At 46.4% G+C, this 14,688-nt stretch overlaps 1 protein-coding gene across 5 annotated transcripts in view; it reads right to left on the bottom strand.

Annotated features, from left to right (window-relative positions):
- The window catches only part of MYO5B (myosin VB), a 520,179-nt gene that overhangs the window by 15,455 nt on the left and 490,036 nt on the right, over nt 1-14,688 (bottom strand). For all 5 annotated transcript variants that reach the window (XM_060236175.1, XM_060236177.1, XM_060236176.1 and 2 more), the window contains 4 exons: nt 11,896-11,989; nt 4,859-5,002; nt 2,822-2,973; nt 291-380 (listed from right to left, as the gene is read on the bottom strand). In XM_060236175.1, coding sequence (XP_060092158.1) covers nt 291-380; nt 2,822-2,973; nt 4,859-5,002; nt 11,896-11,989 — 480 coding nt within the window. The remainder of the gene's footprint in view (nt 1-290; nt 381-2,821; nt 2,974-4,858; nt 5,003-11,895; nt 11,990-14,688) is intronic.

The following is a 14,688-nucleotide window of genomic DNA, read 5'->3' as shown; positions in this document are numbered from 1 at the left end:
GGGTTTGTTGTGATTATCTAAAGCATTTTCCCCCTCTTCTTATAGCTACCTGGAAGATCCCAACTTTCAGGTAGCTTCAGTTTCAAGGCCAGATCTGCAAAAATGGAGGAGCAGCTTGAATCCCATTCAGTACCAACCACCCTCAGGGCAGGTCCCACTGAAAGCAAAAATGGCGCCCAGGAGTTGAGCTTGTTCTACTGAGGGAGCTCCAGACGATGGGCCGTAGGTCGAATCAGGGAGATGTTTTCAGACGCCGGCCGATCCCCTCTGTGCTCCTAGAATTCTCTTACCGAATCTCCACTGTATTGCTTCAGACAGTGCAGTAGGCGGCAGGCGTTGGACAGCCAAAACGATGTCATCTCGAAGTCATCGTTGTGCTTCTGCAAAGACCCCAAAGCAAAACATTTACTTCATTTATTTAAAGCAGTTCTATGCTGCCTTCTCACCCGAACAACAACAACTAAGGGGTACTCATTGTCTAAAATAGAAAAGAAGAAGAAAAAGAAGAAATTGGATTTATATCCTGCCCCATAATCTGAATTCTCAGAGTGGCTTACAATCTCCTTTCCCTTCCTCCCCCACAACAGACACCCTGTGAGGTGGGTGGGGCTGGAGAGGGCTCTCCCAGAAGCTGCCCTTTCAAGGACAACTCCTACGAGAGCTACAGCTGACCCAAGGCCATTCCAGCAGGTGCAAGTGGAGGAGTGGGGAATCAAACCCGGTTCTCCCAGATAAGAGTCTGCACACTTAACCACTACACCAAACTGGCTTTCGAACAGACAACTTATGCTGAAAAAGTTGTCTGTTGTCAGTTCCCACCCAAACATGCAGTGGACATCAAATCATTAAAAGATTTCAATAAGACGATATGAGCACCACCTGCCAATACCTAAAGGGATGCCATGTAAAGGATGGGGAAGATATGTGTTTCCAGGGATGGAATTCTAGCAGGATGTCCTTTGCATATTAGGCCACACTCCCTGATGTAGCCAATCTTCCTTGAGCTTACAAGGCTCTTTTTTGGAACCTCTTGGAGGATTGGCTACATCAGGGGGTGTGGCCTAATATGCAAAGGAGCTCCTGCTAGAATTCCACCCCTGTGTGTTTCGGTCATGTTGAATGGCAGGACTTGGTCTAATGGAAATAAACTACAGGAAAGGAGGTTTCTAGGAAACGCTGAAGGCTGCAGGAAAAGAGGAAGACCCAAAATGAGATGGACTGACTCAAAAAAGGAAGCCATGGCCTTTATTTTGCAGGACCTGGGCCAAGGGGTTAACGACAGGATGTTTTGGAGATCATGAATTTACAGAGTCACCATAAGTCAAAAGGGACATGACAGGACCTAACGGCTAACACACACAAAGGAGGCTTTGCCTAAATTTGAGGAAGAACTGAGGGCTCAGTGTTCTCAGGGCTTTTTTTGTAGCAGGAATTCCTTTGCCTACTAGGCCACACCCCCTGATGCAGCCAATCCTCCTGGAGCTTACAGCAGGCCCTGTGAGAAGAGCCCTGTAAGGAATTCTAGCAGGACCTCCTTTGCCTATTAGGCCACACCCCCTGATGCAGCCAATCCTCCTGGAGCTTACAGCAGGCCCTGTCAGAAGAGCCCTGTAAGGAATTCTAGCAGGACCTCCTTTGCATATTAGGCCACACACCCCTGATGTAGCCAATCCTCCTGGAGCTTACAGCAGGCCCTGTGAGAAGAGCCCTGTAAGGAATTCTAGCAGGACCTCCTTTGCCTATTAGGCCACACCCCGTGATGCAGCCAATCCTCCTGGAGCTTACAGTAGGCTCTGTAGTAAGAGCCGTGTAAGCTCCAGGAGGATCGGCTACATCAGGGCTGTGTGGCCTAATAGGCAAAGGAGTTCCTGCTACAAAAAAAAGCCCTGCATGTTCTACACTGGAATAGTCTCCCTTGTGAGATGGTGGGTACTTTGTCGTTGAAGGTTTTTGAAGTACTGATAGGATGCATACTTGTTGGGGAGCAGTAGCGGTTGCTGTGTTGGCAGGGCGTTGGACTAGTTGCTAGGCCCTTAGCCACGAGGGGGGGAAGTCTAGGGGGCTCCGGCCCCTCCACCCAACACCCCCCTCAACATGTATGCCCCCTCCTTTCTTCCTCCCTCCTCCCCCAGCCACTGCCACAGCCGTCGCTAGCCCCCTCTGGCTTGCTGCCGCCCCCCCGCCAACGCAGCCACCGCGGCACGCTCCGCTCGTCCCCTTCCTCCCCCCAGCTTGCCACGACTAAAACTAAGTCCTGCTGTCCACTTCTTCTTGCAGCCCGTGCCTGCGTGTTTTGACGAAATGCGCAGGCTGCGAGAAGAAGCCAGCAGCAGGAATTAGTTTTAGTCGCGGCGAGCTGGGGGGGAGGGGGCAAGTGGAGTGCTGCTGCATTGGCGGCGCTGGTGGGGGTGGCAGCAAGGGCAAATGAAGTGCAGTGGTGGGGGTTGGCAGCAAGCCGGAGCGCCGTGAGGGGCTGGGAGCGAATGAAGTGCGGCGGAGACAGGCGAGTAGAGTGCTGTGGTGGTGGTGGGGGGGAGCGGCACGGGGGGGGGTGCCTGGCTAGGGTGTTATTCGCCCTAGAGACACTTCTGCCCCCACACAATCTCCTCACTACTCTTGCAGCCCCCCCCCCACCAATTTTTTTCTTTGGTGCCCCTCCACCAGAAATTTTCTGGCTATAGGCCTGCTAGTTGCCCCTGAAGGTCCTTTCGAACTCTGACATTAAATAAAGAACCCACCCACCCCAATGGCAGCTTTCATTCTTTGAAAAAAAACCTAACAACTTAAAGACAGTTTATTTTTGGTATTTTACTTTGCTTACCTTTAATACTTTTTTGATGCCGTTGATGGTTGAGGTAAGCAAGGAGTGCACTTTGTGATCGTCGTTGATGTAGTCGGCGTGCCTGATGCACATGAAGAGGATATAGGCCGGAAGACAGGGCACCGTGGCAGAGACCGTCTGGGGCTTCAGTTCTGGGACGGCAGAAGAGAGAGCCTTGCAAACAACCTGACATCTGAGCCTCATGAAAACCCAAATCACACCAACCCCCACCCCATGTTGGCATTCCCTTCCTTCCTTCCCTCTCTCTCTCTCTCTCATCTTCCTTCCTTCCCCCTCTCTCTCTCTCATCTTCCCACTTAAACAGGAATGCCAGCCTCCAGGTGGGACCTGGGGATCCCCCGGAATTGCAGCTCATCTCCAGACTACAGAGATCAGTTCCCCTGGAGAAAATGGAGGCTTCGGAGGGTGGACTCAATGGCGCATTATCCCGCTGAGGTTCCTGCCCTATGAAGTCTTCACCCCCAAATCTCCATAACTTCCTGGATCTGGCCACTGTACCCCCACCCAATCCCCCAGGGGGGACATGGCAACCCTAGCTGAATATAACATGAGAATTGCTCGATGCACAGATAAAGAATACTCAAGAGTACAATGCACATGGATTGTACAGGAATCCTCTGTGACTAGGCTTTAAAAGTCTCAGAATACAGACAAAAATAATAATGCTTGACAGCCGCCCTGAGCCTGCCTTGGCGGGGGAGGGCGGGATATAAATAAAATTTTATTATATTATGATTATACATAGAAAGTTTAGTTAGTATTTAAGCATAACAAAAGCTACAATATTAGCTGTTACCAATTCAGATAACTTATGATCTATATTTACCAGAGTTGCATATCTGTTACCATTTTAGGAATTTCATTTTGATTTTGCAGATAGATATTAAGTTGGATAAGGATAGAGTTATAGTACCTCAACAAAGCTGTAAGTATATAAATGGTATCATATTACCTTGAATTTATATTCTCTTTAGCATAGGAATTGCTATATCCACTGATGTTGTTTATTGACACTTATAGAAGCTTAAATTTGTTCAGAAAAGACTCAGCAATTGTAAATTCTGCAAGTACTCTCAATTTTTTTTTTTTGGGGGGGGTTGTTTGTTTAGTTCACTTTATTATATTTTTGTATTTCTGTACTCTTTTTTATTATTATTACTTTACATTTATATCCCGCCCTCTCCGCAAGCGGACTCAGGGCGGCTCACAACATCATAAAAACAATCAATTCAATAAAACATATAAAACCATAATTTACTTATCAATTTAAAACTATTAGCGCTGGAAACAGAAACTAGTTCTGGGGCTGCCCGAGCTCCTATGAAACAAAGGCATGCTGAGAGACGATAGGACCAGTCATTGTTTGATCAGTCTGATCAGTACAATTGTGCACTGTCCGAAGACAACCAGAAGGCAGATCTAAAAAGCCAGTAAATGCCAAATTCTGCCCAGGCTCTGCCCCCTTTCCTAGAGAAAGACAAAAGAGGGAGGAGACCCAACCTGAAAGTCCACTCAGAATTTTTATGTTCTTAGATCCATCCAAATCAGCCAGACTTTCAGCAAAGTCCAGACTTTCAGCAAACTCTTGAAGGACTACTGCTATTGTGATGGCAATCATTATAATGCTGGTTAAAACAAAAAAAACATATTTTGAAAAAAAAAAAGTTACGTTTTTCAATCCCACATTCAGGGAGCTTTTTCTATACACATTTCCCTGCCAATGAACACTTTGCCACTCTGTAGGGGATTCTGGAACACACTGAGTTGACACGGAGATTAGACTAAAAACACAGTCACACTAAGTGGAAGGCATGCTTTTTAACACCTTACCTAAGGACGTGCATTTCAGGGAAAGATTAATAGTTTTAGGCAATCGCTTTTCCAGGAAAGCTTGTCCACCATTACATTCAGCATCCCCGCTGAAAAGCTTCATGGTCCCTCGGGTGTACCGTATGAAAACCACTGAGCTATGATAATGAACAAACAGGCTTACGGGCGAAGCAAGAGCGCTTTTACCTGTAATGAGATTTCGGATGAGAAGTGGCTCATCTTCTTTGTAGTACTCCAGCATCCCCTGGAACTCTTTCTCCTTCCTTTGGACAGCAACTTGCCTGGTGAGTTCAGGCTCCGGCTTTTCAGTTTGAACGCTGACTGGATTGGCTGTGAAGAACACACAGATGCAAATGGGAATAGAATGAATGAAACTGCCACTGGAATAATGTAAAGGCAGGCTAAACCTGTGACCTTTAAAGAAGAAGACTGCAGATTTATACCACGCCCTTCTCTCTGAATCAGAGTCTCAGAGCGGCTTACACTCTCCTTTATCTCCCTCCCCCACAACAGACACCCTGTGAGGTGGGTGAGGCTGAGAGGGCTCTCACAGCCGCTGCCCTCAATTCCTGCTATAGCTATGGCTAACCCAAGGCCATTCCAGCAGCTGTAAGTGGAGGAGTGGGGAATCAAACCCGGTTCTCCCAGATAAGAGTCCACACACCATCCGCAGTGCAATCCTCAACAGAGTTGCACTCCCCCCCACCCCCGAATAACCCAGTTTAGCTCGTGGGTACTGCATGAAATTGCTGAGCTGTCGGGTTAGAATGGATAAAAGGAAGTACTTCTTCACCCAAAGGGTGATTAACATGTGGAATTCACTGCCAGAGGAGATGGTGGCAGCTACAAGCATAGATGGCTTCAAGAGAGGGTTGGATAAGCATATGGAGCAGAGGTCCATCAGTGTCTATTAGCCACAGCATATTGTTGGAACTCTGTCTGGGGCAGTGATGCTCTGTATTCTTTTTTTTTTCTCTTTTTTTTTATAAATCAAAATTTTATTATAGACTCATTATAATTCATACCTATTCCAACAGAAAAGTGTACAACAATAACAAATCAAAAACAACACAACTTAATAACATCTCACCTGAGTTAACATAAACTAAAGTTGATCTATCTCTTTGGAGATTACTTCATGTGTTACCATTCCACACTTCTTAATATGTATATATGTATGTCTATTTATATTTATTATTATTATTATTATTATTATTATTATTAATAGATGAATAATTAAGCTTAACAATACTATCTTCCCTAACACATTTTTAAAGTTTAATACCACAAGCATTCAATATTTCTTTCTTCTTCTATAACTTCATTATTCCTTCTACTCTCAAAAAAAAATCAATAAGATTAAATTCTAACAAAATATCTCAGTCCCTGGAGACCTCAAGGGTTAAGGTCTAGAAGAGATACTTCCCTCCTTCCACCTGGACTGAATTTAGCTATGGAGGGATATTACCCAAACGCTCGCGCCAGCTGACCCCACCCAACCATAAATTCCGAAAGAAAAGTCTTTAGATATAAATTTCGTAAACTTTTCCAGTTTCTTGTTGCTTCAGTTTCTTTTTAGATAGAATCCATACTTTCTTCCAAGTTTACATGATCCTCCTCAGTACAAGCACGGGTTGTCCTTAAAGAGACGAGAGGAGAGCATTCCTTTCTCTTGTTTATTCTCAATACAGGGAAGGAGGGAGTTAACTTGCAGAGTAATAATTCACCCAAGGCTGTGTCATATGCTGTATATGAAGTGGAGCCTTTTTGGACGTATAATTTGCCTGATTGTAGCCATTTATATTTAATTTTTAAGTCCCACAGTTTGGCAGTTGTATCCTTAAGGTCTCTTCTGATTCTTAAAAATTTGGGAGGAAGATCTGGAAAGACCTGAATCTTTAACCCCTCATAGTCCAAGCCTCTCCTCTCCCTGGCCTCTGCAAAGACTCTTTGCCTCATTCGATAGTCCTTAAACTGCACCAAAATATCTTCTGGTATAAGACAAATTGTCTTCACATACCTTGCTGACACGATATACTTTTTGAATGAGTGGGAGAACTTCGGCCTCCAGGTGAGTTACTTCAGCAAGCCAACATGGCTTCTCTTATGTTCTTATGTGACACAGAGTGTTGGACTGGATGGGCCATTGGCCTGATCCAACAGGGCTTCTCTTATGTTCTTATGTGACTCAGAGTGTTGGACTGGATGGGCCATTGGCCTGATCCAACAGGGTTTCTCTTATGTTCTTATGTGACACAGAGCGTTGGACTGGATGGGCCATTGGCCTGATCCAACATGGCTTCTCTTATGTTCTTATGTGACACAGAGTGTTGGACTGGATGGGCCATTGGCCTAATCCAACAGGGCTTCTCTTATGTTCTTATGTGACACAGAGTGTTGGACTGGATGGGCTATTGGCCTGATCCAACATGGCTTCTCTTATGTTCTTATCTGACACAGAGTGTTGGACTGGATGGGCTATTGGCCTGTTCCAACATGGCTTCTCTTATGTGACACAGAGTGTTGGACTGGATGGGCCATTGGCCTGATCCAACAGGGCTTCTCTTATGTGACACAGAGTGTTGGACTGGATGGGCCACTGGCCTGATCCAACAGGGCTTCTCTTATGTTCTTATGTGACTCAGAGTGTTGGACTGGATGGGCCATTGGCCTGATCCAACATGGCTTCTCTTATGTTCTTATCTCAAGAGTGTTGGACTGGATGGGCCGCTGGCCTGATCCAACATGGCTTCTCTTACGTTCTTATGATGCCATCACAACTTGGAAGCAAAGCAGGATTGGTCATGTCCAGTACTTGGATGGGGGACCACCAAGGAAGACTGGGGTTGCTGTGCAGAAGAAGGCTATGGCAAACCACCTCTGTCTCTTGCCTTAAAAACCCCATGCAAGGTTGCCATAAGTCAGATGCCACCAGGGGTGGAATTCTTGCAGAAGCCAAGTTTGCCTCTCTCTACCTCTCCCCTGCAGCTTTGTCAAAGGGGCTTTTGAAAAGGTGCCTGAAGGCTGCAGTGGGGGCAGCAGGGCGGGTACCCTAACTCTGAGATAATTTGCAAGTGGCCCCCGAGATTTTGACTGCCTTGGGGTCCCCACAGGGTTCAATCAGGCCCTGGGCAGACAATGGCATATTTGTGGGTCTGAACATCTCTTGCCTCGAAAACCTTATGTGCTCACCCTAAGTCGGCGGCGACTTGATGGCGGAACAAAAAAAAAGCCCGCTAAACTCAATCGGCTTAGAAAAACGTAATTGTTGCTTAGGATGCTTAAGCCGACTGTTGCAATTCAGCACATTTTAAGCTAGTGCTGTTGATGCAGACTTAATGGAGGTGAACTCTTAATTGCGGCCCATAGAAATGCACGTTTCTCATCGTTTTGGCGACAAAATTAGTCACAGTTAAGATCAGGGCAGTGGCTGATGGCAGTGTCGATTGCAGTGGCTGATGGCAGTGTCGAAATAATCCGGTTGTGTAGACTGGCACTTGAATGCTAATGCTTGGAACCAAGTAGGAGTTCAGTAGCACCTTCCAGACCACCACAGTTTTATTCAGAATGGAAGCTTTTGTAGGCATGCCTACTTCTTCAGAGAATGGAATGGGGTACACTGAGCAAACGAGCCCCGTGGCACAGAGTGGTAAAGCTGCAGTGCTGTAGTTGGAGCCCTCTGATAATGACCTGAGTTCGATTCCAGAGAAAGCTGGTTCAGGTAGCCGACTTCAGGTTGACTCAGCCTTCCATCCTTCCGAGATCGGTAAAATGTGTACCCAGCTTGCTGGGGGAAAGTGTAGATGACTGGGGAAGGCAATGGCAAACCATCCTGTAAAAAGTCTGCCATGAAAACATTGTAATGCAACGTCACCCCAGAGTCGAAAACGATTGGTGCTTGCACAGGGGACTACCTTTACCTTTTACAGTGAGCAAAGTTATAGATAGCTGGTGGGCATAGATATAGATGGTTGGTGGGCAAAGCTATAGGTTAAGAATGCAAAGTGGTACAAAGTTAGAATCCAGCGGCAACATAGTAAAATTAACAAATTTAAAGAACGTTGGTTGTTGTAGATTTTCCAGGCTTTGTGGCCATGGTCTTGGCATTGTGAGACCTGACGTTTCGGCAGCGACTGTGACTGGCATCCTCAGAGGTGTAACCCTGAAAACTGGAGTTCTCTCTGGGTCAAACTGAGAAGAAGTTGGTAGGCAGGTAATTTATACTTAGGCAGCTGGAGTAGGGCTGAGTCATTATCTTGTAGGAGCTTCCTGGGCTGTGACATGCTAATGGAGGAGTTTACCTGAGGGGGTTCTTCTGTATATGGATTGGCTATTAGCATGTCACAGCCTCGAAAGCTCCCGCAAGAGAATGACTCAGCATGTTTGGCACCCCTGCTCTCGAAGCTAAAATGACTAAACTGAGGCTGACATACTTTGGTCACATTAGGAAGAAGAAGAAGATGATGATATTGGATTTATACCCTGCCCTCCTCTCTGAATCAGAGTCTCAGAGTGGCTCACAATCTATCTTCCTCCCCCACAACAGACACCCTGTGAGGTGGGTGGGGCTGAGAGAGCTCTCCCAGAAGCTGCCCTTTCAAGGACAACTCCTGCGAAAGCTATGGCTAACCCAAGGCCATTCCAGCAGCTGCAAGTGGAGGAGTGGGGAATCAAACCCGGTTCTCCCAGATAAGAGTCAGCGCACTTAACCACTACACCAAACTGGCTCTCAGTGAAGACAAGCATTCCTGGAGAAGACAATAATGCTGGGGAAAATGAAAGGCACCAAGATGGGATTGACTCAGTCAAGGAAGCCGCGGCCTTCAGTTTGCAAAGCTGTTTAATGACAGGATGTTAATCTGCATGGTTGCCTTAAGTCAGAAGTGTCCGGATGGCTGATAACGTTCAAGGTTAAGTTCTGAAAACTTTGGACCGGTCCCAAAGGAACCAGCCCCAACCATCTAATGGTTTGCAAAGACGGTGACCATCCGGATACTCCTAAGAGCGTTACCGCCATCACTTCAGCAAGCGGCGCACGGTGGCATTGAACCTCCGGGGGCCAAGGAATGCAGTTGCGAAAAATTTATTAACCAAATGGATATTAAGACGCAATTCAACTAATGCGGTGTCAGTTCGATGTAAGTGAATTACGGCGACGACGGCCATCTGTGCCAGCTGCCCACAATACAGAATCTCTCCCCCCCCCCACCGCCCCCGTTCATTCAGCTTAATTTCATTTAATGACCAGCTTTCCGAAACTGGTCTTCAGAATCACAGCCTGCCACCGCTAATCATTCTGTCAAGCCTCCAAGGCAAAAAAGAGTTATACGGCAGCACAGATGTCTGCTTTCTTCAGTCTTTTCTTGATGAGGCATTTCAACTACAGCTGCAAATATATATATATATATATAAAAATAGGGATTCTGAGAGCCACAACTTTATAACATTGAATGCCACCAGATGGAGCACTTCCTCCGCATTGTTGGTAGGAGAGGAAAGGAAAGGTCCCCTGTGCAAGCACCAGTCGTTTCCGACTCTGGGATGACTTTGCTTTCACAACATTTTCACGGCAGACTTTTTACGGGGTGGTTTGCCATTGCCTTCCCCAGTCATCTACACTTCCCCCCTGCAAGCTGGGTACTCATTTTACCGACCTCGGAAGGATGGAAGGCTGAATCAACCTGGAGCCGGCTACCTGAACCAGCTTTCGCTGGGGATCGAACTCAGGTCATGAGCAGAGCTTGGGACTGCAGTACTGCAGCTTTAACACTCTGCCACGGGGCTCTTCCTTTGTTGGTAGGAGCTGAACTAGAAAAAAAAGGACTAGTTTGTATTTACATGGGCTCCGGTTTTGGATTTTACGTCCAGATACAATTTTCTTTCATCTAACAGTACATATCATTCTTGGCTATTTTAATTTTATTTTCAATTTATTTTTATTTTTTTGGCTCAGGATCTCCCACTACTGAGTTCAAGGTCTCTTATTTTTTTAAGGTATATGTTTATTCTTACGGCGCCTTAAATAGGTTAACGGTTGGTAATCGCAGGTTAATACACTGATACGGTAACTGTATCAATATTCCTCTTTTTTTCACTCATGGTTATTATATTTGTATGCTTGCTGTTTATACATTTGCCGTATTGGGGTTGCTGTTGTTGTTCGGTCGCACAGTTGAGTCCAACTCTTTGAGACCCCATGGACCAAGTCACATCAGGCCCTCCTGTCTTCCGCCATCCTCCAAAGTCTGCTCAAATTTATGTTTGTTACATCAGTAACGCTGTCCAGCCATCTCCTCTTTTGCCGTCCCCTTCTTCTTTTGCCTTCTGCCTTTCCCAGCATCAGGGTCTTCTCCAGTGAGTGCTCCCTTCTCATTTGGTGGCCAAAGTATTTGAGCTTCAGCTTCAGCATCTGACCTTCCAGGAAACAGTCTGGGTTGATTTCCCTGAGGACTGACTGATTTGATCTTCTTGCAGTCCAAGGGACTCTCAAGAGTCTTCTCCAGCACCGCAGCTCGAAAGCATCTATTCTTCTGCGCTCGGCCTTCCTTATGGTCCAGCTCTCCCAACCATACTTTACTACTGGGAATACCATCGCTTTGACTATACGGACTTTCGTTGGCAGGGTGATGTCTCTACTTTTTATTGTACTGCATTCTTTTCTCTTTTCATTGCTATGATGCTTTATGAATACATAAAGTTTGCTTTTATTATTTTTTTTTTTAAAAAGGACTGGAGGTGGATTGGGGTGGAGCTGACAGTAAGAAGCACTCAGCCAGTGTGTCTTCTTGGGGGCAAGACAGCAGGACTGTGCAGCCCCATCTCAGAGAGGTATGCTAGATTATAAGGTAAAGGTAGTCCCCTGTGCAAGCACTGAGTCGTTACCAACCCATAGAGTGACGTCACATCATGACATTTTCACAGCAGACTTTTTACGGAGTGGTTTGCCATTGCCTTCCCCAGCCACCTACACTCCCCCGCCCCACCACCCCAGCAAGCTGGGTACTCATTCTACCAACCTCAGAAGGATGGAAGGTCCCTTTAAATGTGATGGCCAGAACTCCCTTTGGAGTTCAATCATGCTTGTCACCCCCTTGCTCCTGGCTCCACCCCCAAAGTCTCCTGGCTCCACCCCCAATGTCTCCTGGCTCCACCCCCAAAGTCCCCAGATATTTCTTGAATTGGACCTGGCAACCCTAGTGTGAGGGGCATAAGTCGAGGCTTACCTTCGAAATCTTGAACTCTCTTCATGTAGATCTTGAGTTGTTTCTTCAGTTTCCTTTCATTCTTTTCCAGTTTTTCTAGCAGCTCTTTCAGATCCTAAAAGGAAGGCACAAAGAAGAAGAAGAAGAAGATGATATTGGATTTATATCCCGCCCTCCACTCCGAAGTCTCAGAGCGGCTCACAATCTCCTTTCCCTTCCTCCCCCACAACAGACACCCTGTGAGGTGGGTGGGGCTGCAGAGGGGTCTCCCAGCAGCTGCCCTTTCAAGGACAACCTCTGCCAGAGCTGTGGCTGACCCAAAGCCATGCTAGCAGCTGCAAAGGGAGGAGTGGGAAATCAAACCCGGTTCTCCCAGATAAGAGTCCGCGCACTTAACCACTACACCAAACTGGCTCTACAAAGTATCCAGTTAACAAGGACCAGGTAGTAGGTGTTGAGAAAGACCCTGGTATCCAAAGACTCTGGTTCAATCCATGGTATCCCCAGTTAAAAAGGACCAGGTAGTAGGTGTTGAGAAAGTTCCTGGTATCCAAAGATCCTGGTTCAATCTATGGTATCTCTTGTTAAAAAGGGCCAGGTAGTAGGTGTGTTGAGAGACCCTGGCGAGCTGCTGCCAGTTCGAGTGGACAATACTGACCTTGATAGACCAAGGGTCTGATTCAGTATTAAGGCAGCTTCAAGTGTTCCTATGAGTTGAATTCAACAGACTGAAAGAGCCATAACTATTCTGTTCATGGGTATACAGAGAACCCTGGGTACATCATGACTGACACATGAGAAGGCCTAAATCTTTCCTGTGTTATACTATTCAGAGGAGTCTTGGTTAGTTTGCTACAAGAAACCAAAACTAGACAAGATGCAGTGGAGCAGACACTGGTCTTAGGCATGGGTTCAGATTCCTGCTGAGCTGTGACGGCCACTTGGCGGCCCTTGATGAAGCCTCTTGTCCTCAGCCTGGTCTACCTCACAGGGTTGTTGTGAAGATAACATGGGGAAAAGCCCTGCATGCTACCCCGAGCATTTTGGAGAAGCAGCAGGATCTCTGTTGTGATCAATAAAATTAAAACATCTCTTGGGAAAGGGTTTTTTTTTCATTTGTTAGGAGTTGCGTTTTCCTCTGCGAAGTACTAAAAAAAGTTAAAACACACAACCAAAGATGGTCCCCTGGAATGCACAACCCAGGATCTTAAAGCCACACATTGATTTCTCATCCAGGGTCTATTTCAGCCGGCACCGGTCTAATCAATCACACCTCGCGAGTTTCTCACAGAACAGCGAAGCCCATCGTTTGTCATGTGGATCAGGGTGACGCTGAATGATTTTGAAAACCTGGCTGCCCCTTTCTCTTCGCCACCTATGCTGAGTTGGCTGCCTGATGCAGCGGCGCTGAAACTCAAGATTCCATGAAGATGGAGGCTATGCGGTTCAGCAGATCCGTGGGCCGGCTCTGGAGTCCAGAGCTGGCTTATGCCGCTCAGAATCAGGAATCAGCTTAGTTTCATAGCTCTTGTAGGAGCTGTATCTGCTAATCTTGGTGTCAAGGCAAAGAGAAATGCATAATGATGCAAACGGTGGTTAGTGATTTATATGGTACATGTGTGTTCCCTTTTCCCACTGGTGCCAAAAAAAAAAAAAAATCATTCCCTAACCTTTCCCTATGCTGGTCTTATGGTGGACTGTTATTCCCACTGTTTTTTTTTTTCTTAAAGTCTCCTTCTAGCTTGGTCATGTTGTGAAGTGCATGCATATGCATTCTATCTTTCTGTACAAAGAAAGTCTTAAGAATTTTAATAAAGATGTGTGTGTGTGTGTGTGTGTGATATTTGTTCATGTCTTGCGGCTTTCAGACATCTGACGTTTATTCTATGTGGCTCTTACGTTAAGCAAGTTTGCCCACCCTTGGTATAGATCAAGGAAGGCTTTAACTCACTTGACTCTGCTGAATGTTTACAATGAGCCTCTGGACAAACACAAAGGTTATAAAACACTTCACTAAATTAAAAGTGCAGCAGAAATGATAAACACCAGTTAAGGTCCAGAGGATGTCGACCGTCAAAGAAATTGGCTGACATCGCCTCTGCCACGTCCCTTGTTAGCTGGGCTTCCTTCCAAAGGCGGCTTTTTGAAAAAAGGCTGATTTACTTTTAAATATATGCCTCTGTTTTGTGATTTGCTATTTTCACAGAAGAACCCCAGCAGCTTCCCCTGTCTCCTATGTTCTTATAAGCATAGACAGCTTCAACAGGGTATTTGATAAACGTATGGAGCAGAGGTCCATCAGTGGCTATTAGGGTTATAGATGGAACTTTGTTTGGGGCAGTGATGTTCTGAATTCTTGGTGCTTGGGAGGGGTAACAGTGGGAGGCCTTCTAGTGTCCTGGCCCCACTGGTGGCACCTGGGTTTTTTGGCCACTGTGTGACACAGAGTGTTGGGCTGGATGGGCCATTGGCCTGATCCAACGTAGCTCCTCTTATGTTCTTATGTCTGGGGCAGTGATGCTGTCTTCTTGGTGCTTGGGGGGGCAACAGTTGGGAGGACTGTTGGAGTTCTGACCCCACTGGTGGACCTCCTGATAGCACCTGGGTTTTTTGGCCACTGTGTGACACAGAGTGTTGAACTGGATGGGCCACTGGCCTGATCCAACGTGGCTTCTCTTATGTCCTTAAGAGCAAAGGTCCATGAGTGGCTGTTAGCCACAAGGTATACATGGAACACTCTGTCTGGGGCAGTGATGCTCTGTATTCCTGGTGCTTTAGGGGGGGGGGGGGCAACAGTGGGAGGGCTTCTAGTGT

This window comes from Heteronotia binoei, chromosome 4 (genome assembly GCF_032191835.1).
Source record: "Heteronotia binoei isolate CCM8104 ecotype False Entrance Well chromosome 4, APGP_CSIRO_Hbin_v1, whole genome shotgun sequence".
Lineage (NCBI taxonomy): Eukaryota > Metazoa > Chordata > Lepidosauria > Squamata > Gekkonidae > Heteronotia > Heteronotia binoei.
This window is presented reverse-complemented; position numbering and strand designations above follow the sequence as displayed.